The sequence below is a fragment of the Nicotiana sylvestris genome, chromosome 1, assembly GCF_000393655.2.
Source record: "Nicotiana sylvestris chromosome 1, ASM39365v2, whole genome shotgun sequence".
NCBI classification, from domain to species: domain Eukaryota; kingdom Viridiplantae; phylum Streptophyta; class Magnoliopsida; order Solanales; family Solanaceae; genus Nicotiana; species Nicotiana sylvestris.
The window spans coordinates 30,607,261-30,627,577 of NC_091057.1; the positions used below are offsets into that span (position 1 = coordinate 30,607,261).

At 37.2% G+C, this 20,317-nt stretch overlaps 2 protein-coding genes and 1 non-coding gene across 3 annotated transcripts; 2 read left to right on the forward strand and 1 right to left on the reverse strand.

Annotated features, from left to right (window-relative positions):
• Nucleotides 1–6,954: 6,954 nt before the first annotated feature.
• On the reverse strand, nucleotides 6,955–7,061 carry LOC138881975 (small nucleolar RNA R71). Its single transcript, XR_011403409.1, has one exon. It is a non-coding gene; the product is annotated as a small nucleolar RNA R71 (small nucleolar RNA).
• LOC138868212 (uncharacterized) lies at nucleotides 6,958–8,256 on the forward strand. Its single transcript, XM_070145721.1, has 3 exons — nucleotides 6,958–7,326; nucleotides 7,426–7,554; nucleotides 7,618–8,256. The coding sequence occupies exons 1-3, from the start codon at nucleotides 6,958–6,960 to the stop codon at nucleotides 8,254–8,256; spliced, it is 1,137 nt and encodes a 378-aa protein (XP_070001822.1).
• A 7,696-nt stretch (nucleotides 8,257–15,952) lies between these two features.
• Nucleotides 15,953–16,363, forward strand: LOC138868213 (uncharacterized). The gene has a single exon (XM_070145724.1). It carries the CDS (start codon nucleotides 15,953–15,955, stop codon nucleotides 16,361–16,363), a length of 411 nt encoding a protein of 136 aa, XP_070001825.1.
• The last annotated feature ends 3,954 nt before the right edge of the window (nucleotides 16,364–20,317 follow it).

A 20,317-nucleotide genomic window follows, 5' to 3' on the forward strand; every position in this document is an offset into this window, starting at 1 on the left:
CGTCGTTTTATGGAGGGGTTTTCATCGATTGCAGCCCCTATGACCAGGTTGACCTAGAAGGGTGTTCCATTTCAGTGGATAGAGGAGTGTGAGACGAGCTTTTGGAAGCTCAATACAGTTTTGACTACAGCCCCAGTTTTGATATTACCTACAGGTTCGGGGTCTTATAGGGTCTATTGTGATGCCTTGAGGATTGGCCTCAGAGCGGTGTTGATGCAGGACGGTAGGGTGACTGCCTACGCGTCCAGACAGTTGAAGATACATGAGAAGAATTACCCTATTCACGACCTTGAGTTAGCTGCCATTTTTCACACCTTGAAGTTTTGGCGCCATTATTTATATGAGGTTCCCTATGAGATTTATACTGACCATCGGATCTTGCAACATTTGTTTAAGCAAAATGATCTAAATTTGTGCCAGAGGAGGTGGTTGGAGTTGCTGAAGGATTATGACATCACTATTTTGTATCACCCGAATAAGGCCAATGTAGTGGCTGATGCCTTGAGTCGTCGGGCGGAGAGTTTAGGGAGTTTGGCTTATTTACCAGCATCAGAGATGCCTATGGCGATGGATGTTCAGGCCTTAGCTAGCTAGCTTGTGATATTGGATCTTTCGGAGCCCAGTCGGGTTCTAGCTTGCGTGGTTTCTCGGTCTTTCTTATTTGATTGTATTAGGGAGCGGCAGTATGATGACCCTCATTTGCTTGTCCTCAAGGACAAGGTTCAGCATGGTGATGCCAGAGAGGTGACTATTGGTGATGATGGGGTATTGAGGATGCAAGGTCGGATTTGTGTACCCAATGTTGATGGGATTCGAGAGTTGATTCTAGAGGAGGACCATAGCTCGCGGTATTCCATTCATACGGGTGCCGCTAAGATGTATCAGGATTTGAGACAACACTATTGGTGGAGGCGGATGAAGAAAGATATAGTTGGATGCGTAGCTCGGTATCTCAATTGTCAGCAGGTGAAGTATGAGCATCAGAGACCGGGTGGGTTGCTTCAGCAGATAGAGATTCCGGAGTGGAAGTAGGAGCGGATCACCATGGACTTTGTAGTTGGGCTCCCACGAATGTTGAGGAAGTTTGATGCTATTTGGGTGATTGTGGATCGACTGACCAAGTCCGATCACTTTATTCCTATGTGTACTACTTATTCCTCGGAGCGGCTGGCAAAGATCTATATCCGTGAGATTTTTCGTCTGCATGGTATTTCAGTTTCCATCATTTCAGATAGAGGTACTCAGTTATCATCACGGTTCTGGAGAGCCGTTCAGCAAGAGTTGGGTACTCGGGTGGAGTTGAGTACAACATTTCACCCTCAGACAGACGAACAGTCCGAGCGCGCTATTCAGATTCTTGAGGATATGCTTCGTGCGTGTGTGATTGAGTTTGGAGGGTCTTAGGATCAGTTCTTGCCATTGGCGGAGTTTTCTTATAACAATAGCTATCAGTCCAGCATTTAGATGGCACCGTATGAGGCTTTATATGGGAGACAATGTAGATCCCCGGTGGGTTGGTTTGAGCCGGGTAACGCCAGACTATTGGGCACAGACTTAGTTTAGGATGCTTTGGAGAAGGTTAAGGTGATTCAGGATAGGCCCCGTTCAGCTCAGTCTAGACAGAAGAGTTACATGGACCAGAAGGTTCGTCACGTTTCCTATATGGTTGGAGAGCGGGTTCTGCTTCGGATTTTGCCTATGAAGGGCGTTATGAGATTCGGGAAGAAAGGGAAGTTGAGTCTGAGGTTTATTGTCCCTTTTGAGATATTGAGGCGTGTTGGGGAGGTTTCTTACGAGCTTGCCTTACCTCCCAGCTTGGCAGGTGTTCATCCGGTGTTTCATGTTTCGATGCTACGGAGGTATCACGGTGATCCATCGCACGTGTTGGATTTCAGTTCAGTCCAGTTGGACAAGGATCTATCTTATATTGAGGAGCCAGTGGCAATATTGGACAGGCAGGTTAGAAAGTTGAAGAGAAAGAACATTGCATCAATGAAGGTTCAATGGCGGGGTCAGCCGGTCGAGGAGGTAACCTAGGAGACCGAGTAGTATATGCGCAGCCGTTACCCTCATCTTTTCACTACTTCAGGTATGTCTCTATGTTCGTTAGAGGGCGAACGGATGTTTAAGTGTAGGAGGATGTGACGACCCGAACGGTTGTCTTAAGAATTAACGCCCCGATCCCCTATTAACTGCTTTCCCCAAGTTTATTTCTGCTATTTTGATTTGTCGGGATGTTTAGTTTTAAGTTTCGGAGAGTTTTGGGACACTTAGTCCCTAAAATGTGTTGGAAAGTTGATCATAGTCAGAACAGTATGAAGACGGCCTCAGAATGGAAATCCGATGGTTCTGTTAGCTCCTTTAGGTGATTTCAGGCTTAGGAGCGTGTTCGAATTGTATTTTAAAGGTCCGTAGCTAATTTATACTTGAAATGCCGAAAGTTGATTTTTTGAAGTTTTCGGTTCGATAGTGATAATTTGATCCGAGGGTTGGAATGGAATTCCGAGAGTTGTAGTAGTTCCGTTATGTCATTTGGGATGTGTATGCGAAATTTTAGGTCATTCGGAGGTGGTTTGGTTGGGTTTTTGATCAAAAACGTGATTCGGAAGATTTTGCAAGACTTAGGCTTGAATCTGATGTGTTTTGGTGTTTATGTTGAATTGATGTTGTTTGAGGTGTTTTGAAGATTCGTACAAGTTTGAATAAGGTTTTAGGATATGTTGGTGCCTTTGGTTGAGGTCCCGAGAGCCTCGGGTGTGTTTCGGATGCTCAACGGATCATTTTAAGTTGTTAAGAAGTTGTAGATTTTGTTCATCTGTTGCAGAGGAATTTTACCCTTCGTGTTCGCAGTGGAACCTCGCGTTCACGAAGAGTCATTTGAGGAAGGAAAATATTAAACCTTCACGTTTGTGATGGGAGATCCGCATTTGCGAAGGGCTGGATACTTGTGAACCGCGTTCGCGAAGGAGGAAATTTGGCCCAGTAGAATTTACTCATTGCGTTCGCGATGAGAGGAACGCGTTCGCAAAGGTTAGACGGGTAAAGCATTGCGTTCGCGAGGGCCTTGTCGCGTTTGCGTAAGAGAACTTTTGGTCAACGTCATTTTTGTGCTTCGCAAACGCGAGGCTTTGACCGCGTTCGCGAAGAAGGAATTAAATGCCTGGGCAGAATGTTTTAAAATGTTTATTTCGCGAATTTTAGCCTACGTTCCTCCATTGTTAGGCAATTTTGAAGCTTTTTAAAGAGGGTTGAAGAGGGATTCAAGGGGAATCACTTGGAGGTAACATTTTTGACTTCATAACTCGATTTTATATGATTAAAGACCTAATTAGTGGTGTGAAATTTGGGGAAAAAATGGGTAATTAGGGCTTGAGTTTAGGAGGCCTTTAAATAAGGATTTGAGGGGTCATTTGGACTCCGATTTCAGTGTTCTTGTTATGTATAGACTCGTGAGAGTATGAGGTTTCTGAAAATGTAAATTTCACCCGATTCTGAGACATGGGCCCGAGGAGCATTTTGGTCATTTTATATAATTTCGCATATTAGCTTAGAATTTAATTGTAGAATTAGTTACTTGAAGTGTTATTTACATTATGCAATTGAATTGAATAGATTTGGGCCATTTGGAGTCGAGTACTCGTGGCAAAGACGTGCTGTTGGGTTGATTTTGAGCCGGTTCGAGGTAAGTGGCTTGTCTAACCTTGTATGGGGGATCTTTCCCTTAGGATTGATATATTTGGTAATTAAAATGCCTTGTACGTGAGGTGACGAGTGCATACTTGTGCAAATTGTTGGAAATTCGATTTTCTTTAAGTACTTATCAGTATGTTCCTTCTCCTGCTTTTATTACTTGTACTATTAAGCCCGTTATTAGCTTAGGAAAGCATGTCTAAGTGATTTAATTTCTTTAATTATTCAATCTGTTTACCGGAACTCTGTGCAACATGCTAGGCTAGAATTATTTGTTGCCTTAATATGAAATTTCCCTTCTCTGAATATTTTCTTGCTATTGCTGTATATTTACATTGGGGCTACAGATGTGGGATTCCGGTAGCTCCCCCTTGTCTGTTTACTTTGGGATTGTGGCTTAGATTCCCGATAGATCCCCTTGCACATTTACTTTGGGACTGCGGGTTAGATTCCCGATAGATCCCCCTGTACATTTACTTTGGGACTACGGGTTAGATTCCCAATAGATCCCCCCTGCATAGTTATATGGAACTACTGGAATGCACCTGGTAGATTCCCCCAGTACTGAGTATTTACATTTGAGACTATAGATCGGGATTCCGATAGATCCCCGCGCATTGATAGTTGGAAACGGAATGAGATCCCGGGAGATTCTTCGGACATATATATGATGGACTACGGGACGGTATCCCGGGAGATCCACTGGATAATTGTAATTGGGACTACAGGACGGTATCTTGGAAGGTGCCCCAGTTGTTATCTCTGTGTTAAGCTGTATTTCTTTTCGTGGCTTGTTTTGTCTCTGTTCTAGTTGTTGTTCTGTCAATTCTATATTATTTCTTACTGTTGCACTTATTTATACTATTTTATTCTACACTGTTAACCTTATATTGTATTTAACCTCAGTAGGGCCCTGACCTTCTTCGTCACTACCCGGCCGATGTTAGGCTTGGCACTTACTTAGTACCACTGTGGTGTACTCATACCCCTTCTGCGCATGTTTTTCATGTGCAGATCCAGGTACTTCTACTCAGGCCTACCATCCTTGAGGGAGGCGATTACTTAGAGACTTCGAGGTACATCTGCCGCGTCCGCAGACCAAAGAGTCCCTTTCTATTCCTGCCTTTTAGTATTTATCCCTTCTGTACTTTCTGTTCTTATTAGCAAATTCCGGAGTTAGTGCTATGTAGTATTTCCTTTTCTTAGCTTGTGATTCGTGGGTTTTCGGGTCTTGGATTTAGATATTGGTTTTGGAGACTTATATATGGTGTATGCTGAGCGGAACATTTAAACACTATTATTGTTTTATTTCTGTTTTTAAATTGTTTTACTTCCGCAAATTTGGTTATCTTTCGCAATTTAGGCTTACCTCGTCGTAGAGACTAGGTACCGTCACGATGGTTCACGGAGGGAGAACCGGGGTCGTGACAAATCTAGTACCAAATCCAGAAGTCATCATGAAACTTTCTTATATAAGAAGATGTTGCCCGATCAGAGAAGAGGATCGCAGTGGAGAGAAAGCTTAGAGCTAGAAATCTGAATCCAAATTCTTATAAGCTTCTCTGTTTTATTTTTTTCACTAGTATCGAGTTATCTTTTCTTTGAAATCACAATAGCGGTTTAGTTGTTGTTTCTAAATAAATTCTAGTATAGGAAATTACTCTAGTTCCTACTTTTAATTAAATAGGGGGAATAATTCTTCTTGAATATTTTTTTCTATTTTCTTATTTAATGGACAAGAATATTTCCATTGTTAGTACTAGTTCCAGTATGGAGTAACTTTTCTTGTGTTGGGTGAAAGACGGATCTTAATATTTCTATATAATAGTAGATATTATTCCTCAAATTCAAATGCTTGAACTAGAATTTATTTAACTTTTATCTGCTTTTACAGTTAGACGTTATTTAATTTATTAACATCTATCTATCTTGTACTACATATTAACTGTTTATTAATTCTGTAATCGAGAGAGGCGGAAGAAATAATATAGTTAAATGTAGTATTGATAAATGTTAATATTTTATTCAGTAACATCTATCTTTTTTATGTTATAATTAATTTTACACTTATTTGTAATCGAGAGAGGCGAATGGTGTAATAATCAGTTATAACAAGTAGGGTAACTAAAAGGGACTTACTATCAAGAGCATGTTTTAGTTCAATCATATATTTCTGGTTCTTTAGTATTACTATTTTGAAGATTAATTTGTATAACCAAGAGGAGTGCAATTAATTATTCAACTTGAGTAATAATATATATCTGCAATCGTGAGAGGCATTTATACCTTTTTGAGAAATAGAAATTGAAGAATAATAATTCTACTATATAATAGAAATATTAAATGAAGTCAAGATCCCAACACCTTTTACTATATTTGTGAAAAATAAAAAAAGTTCTACTGCTTTATTCATGCATTTTTAGTTAGTTAATTTATAACTCAACTCTCTCTGATTTTCTCAAATAGTAATTAAAACAAGAAATGTCTGTAGAATAGATAAACCAATCTCTGTGGGTTCGACATCTTTCTATACTATAATTTGACAGAGTACGAGTTTAATTTATACACACGCTAGACACTCGTCAAATTTTTGGCGCTGTTGCCGGGGATTGGCTAAAGTCTACTACAGATTAATTGTTTTACTACTAATTTGAGATTTTTTTATTTAATTATTTTAACTTTTCTGCAGAAATTTCAGAAAGTGCATGACCCGTTCCTCTTCTAGAGAACTAGTCAAATACGATCCTGAAATTGAAAAATCCTTGCGGTTGTTGCGAAAAGAACAAACCTCACAATCTCAAATTTTCACATCAGAGGAAATGGAGAACGAAGAACTCAATAACCAACTTCCGTCACATCAAGTAGAAGAATAGTTTGATGAGGTAGCTCCACGATGTGACATAATACTTAGAGATTATGCAAGGCCAGATCATTTTGAAGGAGAATCAAGTGTGAGGAGACCACCAATTGTAGCAAACATCTTTGAAATCCGCACAGGCTTGATTCAAACCATTCAACAGTCATGTCAATTTACTCGTGATGCGGTGAAGATCCTCACACCCATTTAATTGATTTTCTTGAATTAGTTGAAACTTGCAGGTATAATGGAGTCACAACAGATGCTATTAGGTTGCGGCTTTTTCCTTTTTCATTAAAAGGTGATGTCAAAATATGGTTGCGAAGTTTACCAAGAGGTTCCATTACAACATGGGACCAAATGACCCAAAAATTTCTTAATAAATATTTTCACTTGCAAAAACATTTAAAATGAAGCAAGAAATTAATAATTTTATGCAGACAGATTCTGAATCTGTATACCAGGCATGGGAAAGATTAGCAGCATTGTTAAGAAAATGCCCACATCATGGTATCCAAGACCCTGACATTTTATATATTTTCTATCACGATCTTAAACCCTCGGCTAGAAATGTAATTGATGGAGCATCAGGAGGATCAATAATGGGAAAAACTACTGTAGAAGCAATGCAATTGCTTAATGAGATTTCGAAAAATGTTGTTCAATGGCCCTTAGACAGAACGATTATCAAGAAAACAGCAGGAGTATATCAAGTTGAAGCTTTGAATTCATTGACACTACAAATTGCGACCTTAACACAAAAAGTTGAGGCTTTTCAGGTAGGTGCTCACTCATCATCCCAACTTGAGAATTGTGATGTCTATTAAGGTAATCATCCAAATCATGAATGTCAAGCTTCAACACAAAATGTGGAACAGGTAAATGTGATTGGTTATAAAAATGATTACTCATTTGGTAGTCCCATGGCACAAAAACATCCAGGATTTCAGTGGGGTAATCCTAATGGTGCTGAAAATCCTCAAAGATTTTTTAATCAAAAGAAGCAGGTATAGGAACCACCTGGTTTTCAAAATCAAAATAGAGGGCAAAAACGTTTTCAACAATATCAGCAGCAGCCTCAAAGATCTCATCAACAAAGCCTTGAAGACCTGATGTACAAATTCATTAAGGCTACTAACAAGAAGGTTGAAAGACAACATTCAGCTATCAAGAATTTGGAAATTCAAGTAAGCCAATTAGCGACCCTCATGTCTGGACAAATTCAAGGTGCTCTACCAAGCAACACTGAGAAAAATCCAAAAGAGCACCTCAAAGCCATCTCTCTACGATCAGGTAAATCTCTTGATGATCCATATGCAGATAGAGAAGAAAAGCCACAAGAAATGGAAAAGGTAAATGAAGGTGAGAATAAAATAGAATCTAAGTTTCCAAAAGAACAAAAGAATAAAGGGAAAAATGTACAAGAAAATGAATTGAACACAAATCCTCACTTTGTACCCCTCCCGTTTCCCCAAAAAATGAAAAGAGAAAATCTTGACAAACAGTTTTCAAAGTTTCTAGATATTTTGAAACAACTTTACATTAACATACCTTTCACAGATGCTTTGACACAAATTCCTTCATATGCTAAATTTCTTAAAGAAATTCTGTCAAATAAAAGAAAATGGAAGAAGTTTCAGTGGTTAAGCTTACGGAAAAATGTAGTGTTATACTTCAAAATAAGCTCCCACAGAAACTTGGTGATCTAGGAAGTTTTACAATTCCTTGTACCGTGGGAGGTACTCACTTTGAAAAGGCGTTATGTGATTCAGGTGCCTCAATAAATCTAATGCCTTTTACAATTTTCTGGAAATTAGAACTTGGTGAAATAAAAGATATTGTGTGTCTCTTCAATTAGCTGATCAAAGTACTAAGAGACCAAAAGAAATTATTGAAAATATCCTTGTTAGAGTTGACAAATTTGTATTCCCAATAGATTTTATAGTGTTTGAAATGGAAGAAAATACTGAGGTACCATTAATTTTAGGTAGACCATTTCTTGCAACAGGAAGAGTAATTATTGATGTTCATCAAGGACAATTAATATTGCGAGTTGATGAGGAAAGAGTGATTTTTGACATGCAAAAAATGATGAAATTTCCTGGGGATGAGTCATCATCATCTTATTTTCAAATAGACTTACTAGATGACCTTGTAGACGCATACAAAAATAATCAGTTAATTACTGATTCATTGGAGAGATGTTTGGCTAGCTCAGGTACCATAAGTGATGATAACCCCATAATTAGAGAAGAAGCTGAAATATTGGAAAAAGAGTCAGAGAATGATAAAGTCTCACAAGAAAGAGTTCAATTAAAAATTGAACTCAAAGCACTTCCTTCTCATTTAAAATATGTGTTTCTTGAACCTGAATCATTTCCAGTAATCATTTCATCTTCTTTGACTATAGAACAGGAAAGCAAACTGATTGGAGTCTTGAGAAAACACAAAACAACCTTAGGGTGGACTATAGCTGATATCAAAGGAATCAGTCCAACTATTTGTATGCATAGGATTCTTATGGAGAATGATTATAAGCCAATAGTCCAACCCCAAAGGAGACTAAACCCAGCAATGCAGGAAGTCATCAAGAAAGAAGTGGTGAAACTTCTAGCAGCAGGTATCATTTATCCAATATCTGACCATCCTTGGGTAAGTCCTATATAGGTAATACCAAAGAAATGAGGTATGACAGTAATAAAAAATAAAAATAATAAACTCATACCTACTAGAACAGTCACAGGATGGAGAGTATGTATTGATTACAGATGACTTAATGATTCCATAAGGAAAGATCATTTTCCTTTGCCCTTTATTGATCAAATGCTTGAAAGAGTTGTAGGCCATGGTTTTTACTGTTTTCTTGACGGATATTCTGGGTATAATCAGATACCAATTTCTCCAGAAGATTAAGAGAAAACAACATTCACATGCCCCCAAGGTACGTATGCTTACTGAAAAATGCCATTTGGACTATGCAATACTCATGCTACATTTCAGCGTTGCATGTCGGCAATTTTCTCTAATGACTGAAAAGTTTCTTAAAATATTTATGGATGATTTCACACTTTTTGGTAATCCATTTAAAGATTGTCTCTATCATTTAACTTTGATGCTTAAAAGATGTGAAGAGAAAATTTTAGTTTTTAATTGGGAAAAATGCCATTTCATGGTAACAGAGGGAATTGTTTTAGGACATAAAATTTCTGCTAAAGGGATAGAAGTTGATATGGCTAAAATTGATCTTATAGCAGGATTACCCCCTCATACCATTATTAAAGGCATTAGAAGTTTCTTAGGGCATGCAGGTTTTTATAGAAGGTTTATAAAAGATTTTTAAAAAATCTGAAAACCTCTGACTAACCTACTGATGAAAGATGTGAAATTTGAATTTTCAGATAATTGCAGGAAAGCATTTGAGATTCTCAAAAAACAATTGACTAATGCTCCAATTGGTGTTTCTCCTGACTGGAGCCAGCCCTTTGAAATAATGTGTGATGCAAGTGATACAGCAGTAGGAGCGATATTGGGACAAAGAAGAGACAAGGTTTTCAGGCATATATACTACGCCAGTAGAACACTTAATGAAGCTCAAAAGAATTATGCTACAACTGAGAAGGAACTACTAGCAACAGTATTTGCATTCGACAAATTTCGTTCCTATTTGATAGGAACAAAAGTTACAATTTATAATGATCATGCAGCTTTAAAATACCTCTTAGCAAAGAAAGATGCTAGACCAAGATTGCTAAGATGGATACTCCTTTTGCAAGAATTTGATCTTAAAATAAAAGACCGAAAAGGTTCCGAGAATCAGGTAGCTAATCATTTGTCTCGTTTGGAAAATCCTCCTACTAAGATAAAAGATATCAAAGAGGAATTTCCTGATGAACATATATTTTCAGTCACAACTGTTATAAATCAACCACCTTGGTTTGCTGATATTGCCAACTACTTGGCTGGAAGATGGATTCCAAAAGATTTTTCTTATGAACAAAAGAAAAAACTTAAAAAATAAGCAAGACATTATTACTGGGAAGATCCTTGTTTAAATTTTGTGCAGATGACATAATCAGGAGATGTGTACCAGAGACATAAATGAACAACATCTTAAGTCACTGCCATGATGGGGCTGCAGGAGGACACTATGGAGGAAGAAGGACAACTGCTAAAGTACTTGAAGTTGTCTTTTTCTAGCCTACTCTATTCAAAGATGCAAGGAATTATGTCGCCACTTGCGATAAATGCCAGAGAATTGGTAACATTTCAAAAGGGGACGAAATGCCTCTTAACTCTATTTTCATGTGTGAAATCTTTGATGTTTGTGGCATTGATTTTATGGGTCCTTTTCCTCCTTTAAATGGCTATGAATATATTTTGGTAGCTGTTGACTATGTTTGAAAATGGGTAGAAGCAATTGCTACTAGAAAAAATGATGCTCATATTGTTTGTGCTTTTCTCAAGAAAAATATTTTTTCTAGATTTGGAATTCCACGAGTTATAATAAGTGATCAAGGAACTCATTTTATAAATAGACAATTTGCTAGTTTGTTGTTAAAATATGGAGTAACTCATAAAACAGGAACCCCATATCATGCTCAAACAAGCGGGCAAGTAGAAGTTTTTAACAGAGAATTAAAAAGAATTTTAGAAAAAACTGTTGGTTCTTCTCGAAAAGATTGGTCTTTAAAATTGGATGATGCTTTATGGGCATACAGAACTGCTTATAAAAACACCCATAGGCACATCTCCTTATAGACTAGTTTTTGGAAAAGCTTGTCATTTACCTGTGGAATTAAAACATAAAGCATATTGGACTATAAAATTATTGAATCTAAACTTGCCAGATGCAGGTAAAAATCGTCTATTGCAACTTGATGAGTTGGAAGAGTTTAGGCTTACAACATATGAAAATGCTAAATTGTACAAGGAAAAGACAAAAAAATGGCATGACAAGCTCATCCACCATAAAGATTTTAAAGTTAGAGATCATGTTCTGTTGTACAATAGCCGATTGAGATTATTTCCAGGAAAGCTTAAGTCACACTGGACAGGACCATATACAGTAACAAGAGTGACCCCCTATAGTGCCATTGAAGTACAATATGCAGATGGGGGAGACAAATTCAAAGTAAACAGTCATCGTTTGAAGCCTTATATCAGCAGATTCTTCGACAAACAGGCTTCAACAATCCTTTTTGCCTAATTTTTAAAATAAGTCGAGCTGGTGACGTTAAACTCAGAACTATTTTCTTCCCCTCTCTTTAATCGTTTAAGTAATTATTAGTAGTAACATATAATATTTCCTTTGAGTAAATATATATATATATATATATATATATATATATATATATATATATATATATATATAATTAGTTTTTTTCTTATAAAAAAGTAAAAAATAATAATTGCATGTTTATATATATATGCGTATGTAGTATGTATTAATATATTTTACCAAGATAAAGAAGCACTCCCATGATTTCAACAATGAAAGTTTTCTCCTATCATGAAAAAGAATATTTTTTTGCCATAATCTTGCCTTTTTATATGAGAGAAACCTTGATAGGCCAAGAAAAAGAAAATGAGGCTAGAATCGAAAAAAAATCAGGGAAGCTCCTTTATCTCCTTTTACTTTTAGTTTATTTGTCATGAGGACATGACATTATTTAAGCTAGGGGTAGAGGAATATGTTAGTTATATATGTGTTTCTTTTAAGTTATATTTTGGTTAAATATAAAAAAATATAAAAACGTATATTTTACAACTGAAAAATGTGTTTTTAGTAAAATTATAAAAATAATTTTAAAAAAAAACTGAAAAAAATTGAGTTGCCTTATTCTTAAGGCAACTTATTTCATGTACTTCCATGGATTCCTTGTTCATTTCTTTGCCATGGTCGTAATATTTTGAACTGAACATTTTTTTAGGACTTTTTAACTTGTTTTGGTAAATAAGTTGGCTAAACTTGATTTGACTTGAAAAGCATGACACTTAGAAAAGATGAATTTGATTAAGTACCATTCACGGGTTTTATGATCACTTTTCTAAGCTCATCCTTACTTATTGGTGATTGAAATTATAGTTTTCGTTGGCCCAAGTGTATTGTGCGGTTAGCTCTATTGTCTAGTGCTCCTACTTATCTGGAAATCTAGAACTTACCTTGAATGTGGATTGAGGCGAAATTATAGGTAGATCGTTGAGTAAAGAAATGAACATAGGCCTTCTTTGTTGAGCCATAGCCTAAATTGACCTACCTTAATGATTTTTATCCCTAGTTAGCCTAGTTGAGCCTATATAAATTATCTCTTATGTTGTTGGTCGCCAAGCTTTAACCCTTAGCATGTTTGTTGTTATGACTTGTTCTTTATTCACCCAATTCCCTTTTGGGTACTTTAAGAGTTGATCTGAATATAAAAATCTGGGCGTGAGGTGTAACTGCAAAAATAATTGGTGAAAGAATAATTGTTTAAGGTTTTTGATGTTTTTAGATGTTTTTTTTAAAAATAGTTGCTTCCGAATTTCAAAAAAAATAGAAACAAAGAAACGTTGGAGACTCCATAAAAAAAATTGAAAGGGATGAAACAAAACAGAGGTTTATTGTTTAAATGAGATGAAAGGCAATTCTACTTAAGAAATAAAATAAATGTGTAGTGCCCATAGGGAATTTGAGTCACTATTATCTATATGTATCCTACCCATTCCTAAGCCTACTTTACAACCTTGCAAAAGTCCTACATGATCTTAACTCAGAGACTCCTATATTAGTGTAGAACCACATGATAGTCAAGCTTATGGTTATTTCCAGTAGCTTGAGGTACTTCTTTGTTGAGAGTGAGCGCATTTTTTATCTATGCCCTTATTTGATCCTATATCTATATATTATGTGATATATGGGCATCTCTCTTCATTCAGTGAGACACACTTGGGATTAGAAAATATTATGATTTCAGTTCTCAATAGGTGAACATGAGTACAACTAAAAGTTGTTTTGAACTCGTGGATTGGTGTTAGTCAATTCTTCTCTGTCAAAACCTCTCATGATTTCACTTAAGTGTTTAGTTACTATGTTCATTTATTTTATTTTCTTGAGGACGAGTAAAAGTTTAAGTATGGGAGAATTTGATAAGTGCATTTTACCAGATGTTAACCACATAATTTCTCTCATAAAAACATATAAATTATCATGTTTCCTCCATAGTCTTAACCTTATTTTGCAGGAATAATTATAGCAGAATTATTGTGCGCAACATGAAAAAAGAAAAATAAATATTCAAGAAAGATACAACAAAGAAGTGTAAGATCGAGCTATGATTTATTACTGCCGTGACAATGCACCAAGTCTCGATTTTCCATGACGAAATCGATGAAATCTAAACTTAGAATTGCAGAATTCTCATCTCTGCAATTTCAAAATCTAGATTTGCCATTGAAATCTAGCACCAAATCGAGAATTCAGATTCTCATATCTGCAAATGCAAAATCTAGATTTGTCATGATGAAATCGACGAAATCTAAACTTAGAATGACGAATTCTCATATAAGCAAATGCAAAATCTAGATTTGCCATGGAAATCTAGTACCAAATCCAGAAGTCATCATGAAACTTTCTTATATAAGAAGATGTTGCCCGATCAGAGAAGAGGATCGCAGTGGAGAGAAATCTTAGAGATAGAAATCTGAATCCAAATTCTTATAAGCTTCTCTGTTTTATTTCTTTCACTAGTATCGAGTTATCTTTTCTTTTAAATCACAATAGTAGTTTAGTTGTTGTTTCTAAATAAATTCCAGTGTAGGAAATTACTCCAATTCCTATTTTTAATTAAATAGGGGGAATTATTCTTCTTGAATATTTCTTTCTATTTTCTTATTTAATTGATAAGAATATTTCCATTGTTAGTACTAGTTCCAGTATGGAGTAACTTTTCTTGTGTTGGGAGAAAGACGAATCTTAATATTTCTATATAATAGTAGATATTATTCCTCAAATTCAAATGCTTGAGCTAGATTTTATTTAACTTTTTCTGCTTTTACAGTTAGACGTTATTTAATTAATTAACATCTATCTATCTTGTACTACATATTAACTGTTTATTAACTCTGTAATCGAGAGAGACGGAAGAAATAATATAGTTAAATGTAGTATTGATAAATGTTAATATTTTATTCAGTAACATTTATATTTTTATGTTATAATTAATTTTACACTTATTTGTAATCGAGAGAGTCGAATGGTGTAATAATTAGTTATAACAAGTAGGGTAACCGAAAGGGACTTACTATCAAGAGCATGTTTTAGTTCAATCATATATTTCTGGTTCTTTAGTATTACTATTTTGAAGATTAATTTGTATAACCGAGAGGAGTGCAAATAATGATTCAACTTGAGTAATAATATATATTTGTAATCGTGAGAGGCATTTATACCTTTTTGAGAAATAGAAATTGTAGAATAATAATTCTACTATATAATAGAAATATTAAATGAAGTCAAGATCCCAACACCTTTTATTATATTTGTGAAAAACAAAAAAATTTATACTGCTTTATTCATGCATTTTTAGTTAGTTAATTTACAACTCGACTCTCTCTGATTTTCTCAAATAGTAATTAAAACAAGAAATGTCTGTAGAATAGACAAAACAATCTCTGTGGGTTCGACATTTTTCTACACTATAATTTGACAGAGTACGAGTTTAATTTATACGCACGCCAGACACTTGTCAGTACTCTTTGCTAGAGCGTACTTGTTGTGCTTTGACTTGGACGGCCCAGAAGTTGAGGCATTACTTCTGTGCCTAAACTACATACCTCATATACAGGATGGACCCTTTGAAGTACATATTCTAGAAACCCATGTCGACTCGAAAGTTAGCCAAATGACAGATACTATTAAGTGAGTTCGATATCATCTACGTAACTCAAAAGACGGTCAAAGGGAAAGCATTGGTAGATCACCTTGCTGAAAATCCTGTGGGAGGAGCATACAAACCTTTGAAGACGTATTTTCCTGATGAAGAAGTATCATTTGTTGGAGAAGACATTACCGAATCATACGACAGTTGGAGGATGTTCTTTGATGGAGCTGCAAATTTCAGAGGAGTGAGCATTGGAGCAATTTTGGTATCAAAAACAGGTCAACATTATCCGGTATCTGCTAAACTCAGATTTCCCTGCACCAACAACATGGTAGAGTATGAAGCCTACATACTAGGGCTCAACAGGGCAATCGACATGAACATTCAGGAGTTGCTGGTAATCGGTGATTCAGATTTGCTTGTGCACCAGGTACAAGGAGAATGGGTGACCAAGAATTCCAAGATATTTCCATATTTGCACCATGTGCAGGAATTGAGAAAGAGGTTCATGAAGATAGAATTTTGACATGTGCCCAGAATTCAGAACATGTTTGCCGATGCGTTGGCCACCATGTCATCTATGATACAACATCCAGATAAGAATTACATTGTTCCTATCTCGGTGAGGATTCATAATCAGCCGGCATATTGTGCTCATGTTGAAGAAAAAATAGATGGAAAGCCTCGGTTCCATGACATCAAGGAGTATTTGTCAAAGGGAGAATATTCGGAGCATGCAAACCACACTCAGAAACACACCCACCGGAGATTATCCAATCACTTCTTCCACTGCGGAGGAAACTTGTACAAGAGAACTCTTGATTTGGGTTTACTAAGATGTGTCGACGCAAAGGAAGCTTCTAAGCTGCTTGAGGATGTACATGCCGAGACTTGTGGCCCGCACATGAATGGTTTCATCTTGGCTAAGAATATACTTAGGCCGGTTACTTTTGGATGACCATAGAAATAGATTGCATCCAGTATGTCTTCAAGTGCTTTCAATCCCAGGTGCACGTCGATATGATAAAAGTGCTGCCAAACGAGCTCAATGCAACAAGCTCACCTTGGCCATTCGCCGCATGAAGAATGGATGTCATTGGTCCAATCGAGCCCACTGCTTCAAACGGGCACAAGTTTATTCTGGTATCCATTTATTACTTCACAAAATGGGTAGAGGCTATATCTTACAAAGCTTTAACTAAGAAACTCGTTGCAAATTTTGTCAAAGATCAAATTGTTTTCCAATTCGGTTCCCGAATCTATTGTTAATCATAATGTCGCCAATCTCAATAGTGATCTGATGAAAGCTATGTGTGGAACTTTAAAAATCAAGCACAAGAATTCCACAACCTACAAACCTCAGATGAATGGAACCGTAGAAGCCGCCAACAAAAACATCGAGAAGATACTAAGGAAGATGGTAGAGAATCATAAACAGTGGCACAAAAAGCTACCTTTTGTTTTATTGGGATACCACACTACAGTTCGCACATCAACCGGGGTAAGTCCCTACATGTTGGTTTATGGTGCCGAGGCCGTCATTCCAGCCGAGTTAGAGATTCCTTCTTTAAGAATCATACAGGAAACTGAACTCAGCGACGCGTAGTGGATAAGAAGTCGCTCTGAATAGTTGGACCTCATCGATGGAAAAAGGATGAACATAGTGTGTCATGGCCAACTTTATCAGAACAGAATGTCCCGAGCTTTCAAAAAAAGGGTCAAACCACGACAATTCGCACCAGGTCAGTTGGTGCTGAAGAAGATCTTCCCACATCAAAATGAAGCCAAAGGGAAATTCTCTCCCAACTGGCAAGGTCCGTACATGGTTCACAGGGTGCTGGCAGGAGGAGCACTCATACTTGCAGAAATGGATAGAGAAATTTGGCCAAAACCAATCAATTCAAACGCAGTCAAGAGATACGATGCTTAGATTATTTGCATTTCTCTCATTTGATGTAATTGAACTACGGTTGACCTGATTCTCGTTTAAGAGGGGATACATAGTCAGCCTTATGGGTTCGGTCATATCATAATAAAATTTTCATTTCCCCCCAAGATCAGAAACTAGGGCAGAATTTTGAGGAGAGTCTTCAAAATTTCGGAGCAAGTCCAGCCAATGCCAACATGTGTCAGACGGTCAGTAATCAGTTAAGAAACTGGAGCAAATGTTTGAGAAGGATTCTCAAAATTCCGAAGAAGGTTCAGCAAGGCCTATTATCCGCAAACATCCGAAGGATCATCTACTAAACTAGGGCAGAATTTTGAGGAGGGCCCTTAAAATTCCGACATAAGAGAGCTGCAATACCTTTGAGACGTGTTACAGTCACTAGTTCATCTAAATGTATCAATATATTCTAAAATAACTCTATTTTTATCAAAAATTGCGTATTTTTTCAAAAAACTCTATTTCCATAACTGTCAGGTGTTACCTAGGGGAACTCGAAAGGGGCTTTCAGGGTGGAGCAAAGCAAGGCCGGCAGACGAAGCACGAACCAACCTCCCCCTCATAGAACTTACAATTTTTCTTTTAATGCAGGCATATCTGACGTAGCAATAACATCGACACAAACATACTGGTAACGAATTCGCTATCAATCAGGACATCAGACACCAAATATACCTCCAACTACGACATACACTACTCTTATTTGCTACCTGCTCTCTGCATGATGCTAATCCTTGCCTCCATACTTGCATGAGGCTATACCCTGCCTCTCTATTTTGCATGAGGCTAATCCCTGCCTCCATACATGCATGAGGCTAATCCTTGCCTCTCCATCTGCATGAGGCTAATCCTTGCCTCTCCATCTGCATGAGGCTAATCCTTGCCTCCATACTTGCATGAGGCTAATCATTGCCTCCATATTTGTATGAGGATAATCCCTGCCTCCATATTTGCATGAGGCTAATCCCTGCCTCCATATTTGCATGAGGCTAATCCCCGCCTCCCTATTTGCATGAGGCTAATCCCTGCCTCCCTATTTGCATGAGGCTAATCCTTCTCTCCATACCTGCATGAGGCTAATCCTTCTCTCCATACCTGCATGAGGCTAATCCTAGCCTCCATACCTGCATGAGGCTAATCCTTGCCTCCATATTTACATGAGGCTAATCCCTGCCTCCTTATTTGCATGACGCTAATCCCTGCCTCCATATTTGCATGAGGCTAATCCTTACCTCCATATCTGCATGATGCTAATACCTGCCTCCATATTTGCATGAGGCTAATCCTTGCCTCCCTATCTGCACGAGGCTAATCCCTACCTCCATATTTGCATGAGGATAATCCTTGCCTCCATATCTGCATAAGGCTAATCCTTGTCTCCATTTTTGCATGAGGCTAATCTTTGCCTCCATACCTACATGAGGCTAATCCCTGCCTCCATATCTGCTTGAGGCTAATCCCTGCCTCCCTATTTTGCATGAGGCTAATCCTTGCCTCCGCACTTGCATGAGGCTAATCCCTTCCTCCCCATTTGCTTGAGGCTAATCCTTGCCCCCATAATTGCATGAGGCTAATACTTGCCTCCCCATCTACATGGGACTAAGCGCTGTCCCTCTTCACCCAAATATTGCTCTATTTCTAGTACTATCTACTAGCTTTTCAATCGGGCTAAGCTCTACCCTTCATTTCACAAGACTAAGCTTTGTCTTTTTAACATCATTACTGCATATCATGGGGTGAAATATCGCCAATCTATCCGAAGGCGTCATAGTCTAAAAGGCATCATCCTCATAGTCGGAAGACACCATGCCATGGCCTGAGGATCCCTCAATTTTGCATATCATTATTCAAAGGCATCATAGTTCGGAGGCACCATCTTTATGGCTCGAGAACATCATTTTATGGCCTGCGAATCTCTCATCAAGCAATTCATGGCCCAGGACGTCATGATCTAAGGACGTCATCCTTAACCATACAAAGACAACATTCATAGTCCAACGAGAACTTGCATCATGTTTAAATTTATGCATAGTATACGTTTGTATTGCTTCTATTTACAGGTAACCCGACGAGCAATGGTTATCCCAGCAGGAGCAATCCCGCTGTAGTTCTCCCGACCATATCAAACCTAACCTCTTCCATAAAACCTTTCATTCATCGAGCTTTAGATGTTGCGACCGTTATTTTAATGACTTCACCGGTATACTCCGCCGATTGATCCGAAAGTACATACTGCCTGATTCCTGTAAAACCAGGGATATGTAGGTAGCTCAGAATCTAGGGCGTGGCCTAATCTCTCGAACCATTTCGTTCGGTCAAAATTGGCCATCATATCTTTACCTGACAAACACTTTCATCCTTTTCGGGTAAAGAGGGGCAACTGTTGATACCCAATTTTTTCTAAAAAATATTTCAAATTGCATATATGTCTTCAAAATCATACATTGATTAGCAATCGATATTTTTTCACAATTTTCCTATATTTTTATTAATTTATCCAGCATTTTATTTCGAAGAAATAATTACAAAATTACCTCACAAATGATTTCAAAGCATTTCTTGATGTAATGTATTATTTTTGGTCCTATTAAGACCAAATTATTTCGTAATTAGCCAAAATAGCACCTTTTGGCTATAATTGCAATAACTTTGTAATTATAACCCAATCATATGATTTTGTACTATTTTCATCCAGAAATTAATCATGTGTATTTTTTAAATACTAAATAAACATTTTAAAATTATTTTCTACATATGAAATTAGTTTTTATAATTAAGAACTATTTTTGTAAATTGTTTTAATTAATTTACATTGGGTATTTAACAAATAGCCACTTTCATTTCAATTATAGTCTAATTAACCAACCCAATTAAAATGGCCCAAATACCCCATGCCTAATACTCTCTGCTAAAACCTAAAGCTCACTGGCTGTCGACTTGTCGGTAACTATGGTGGTCTCACCACCA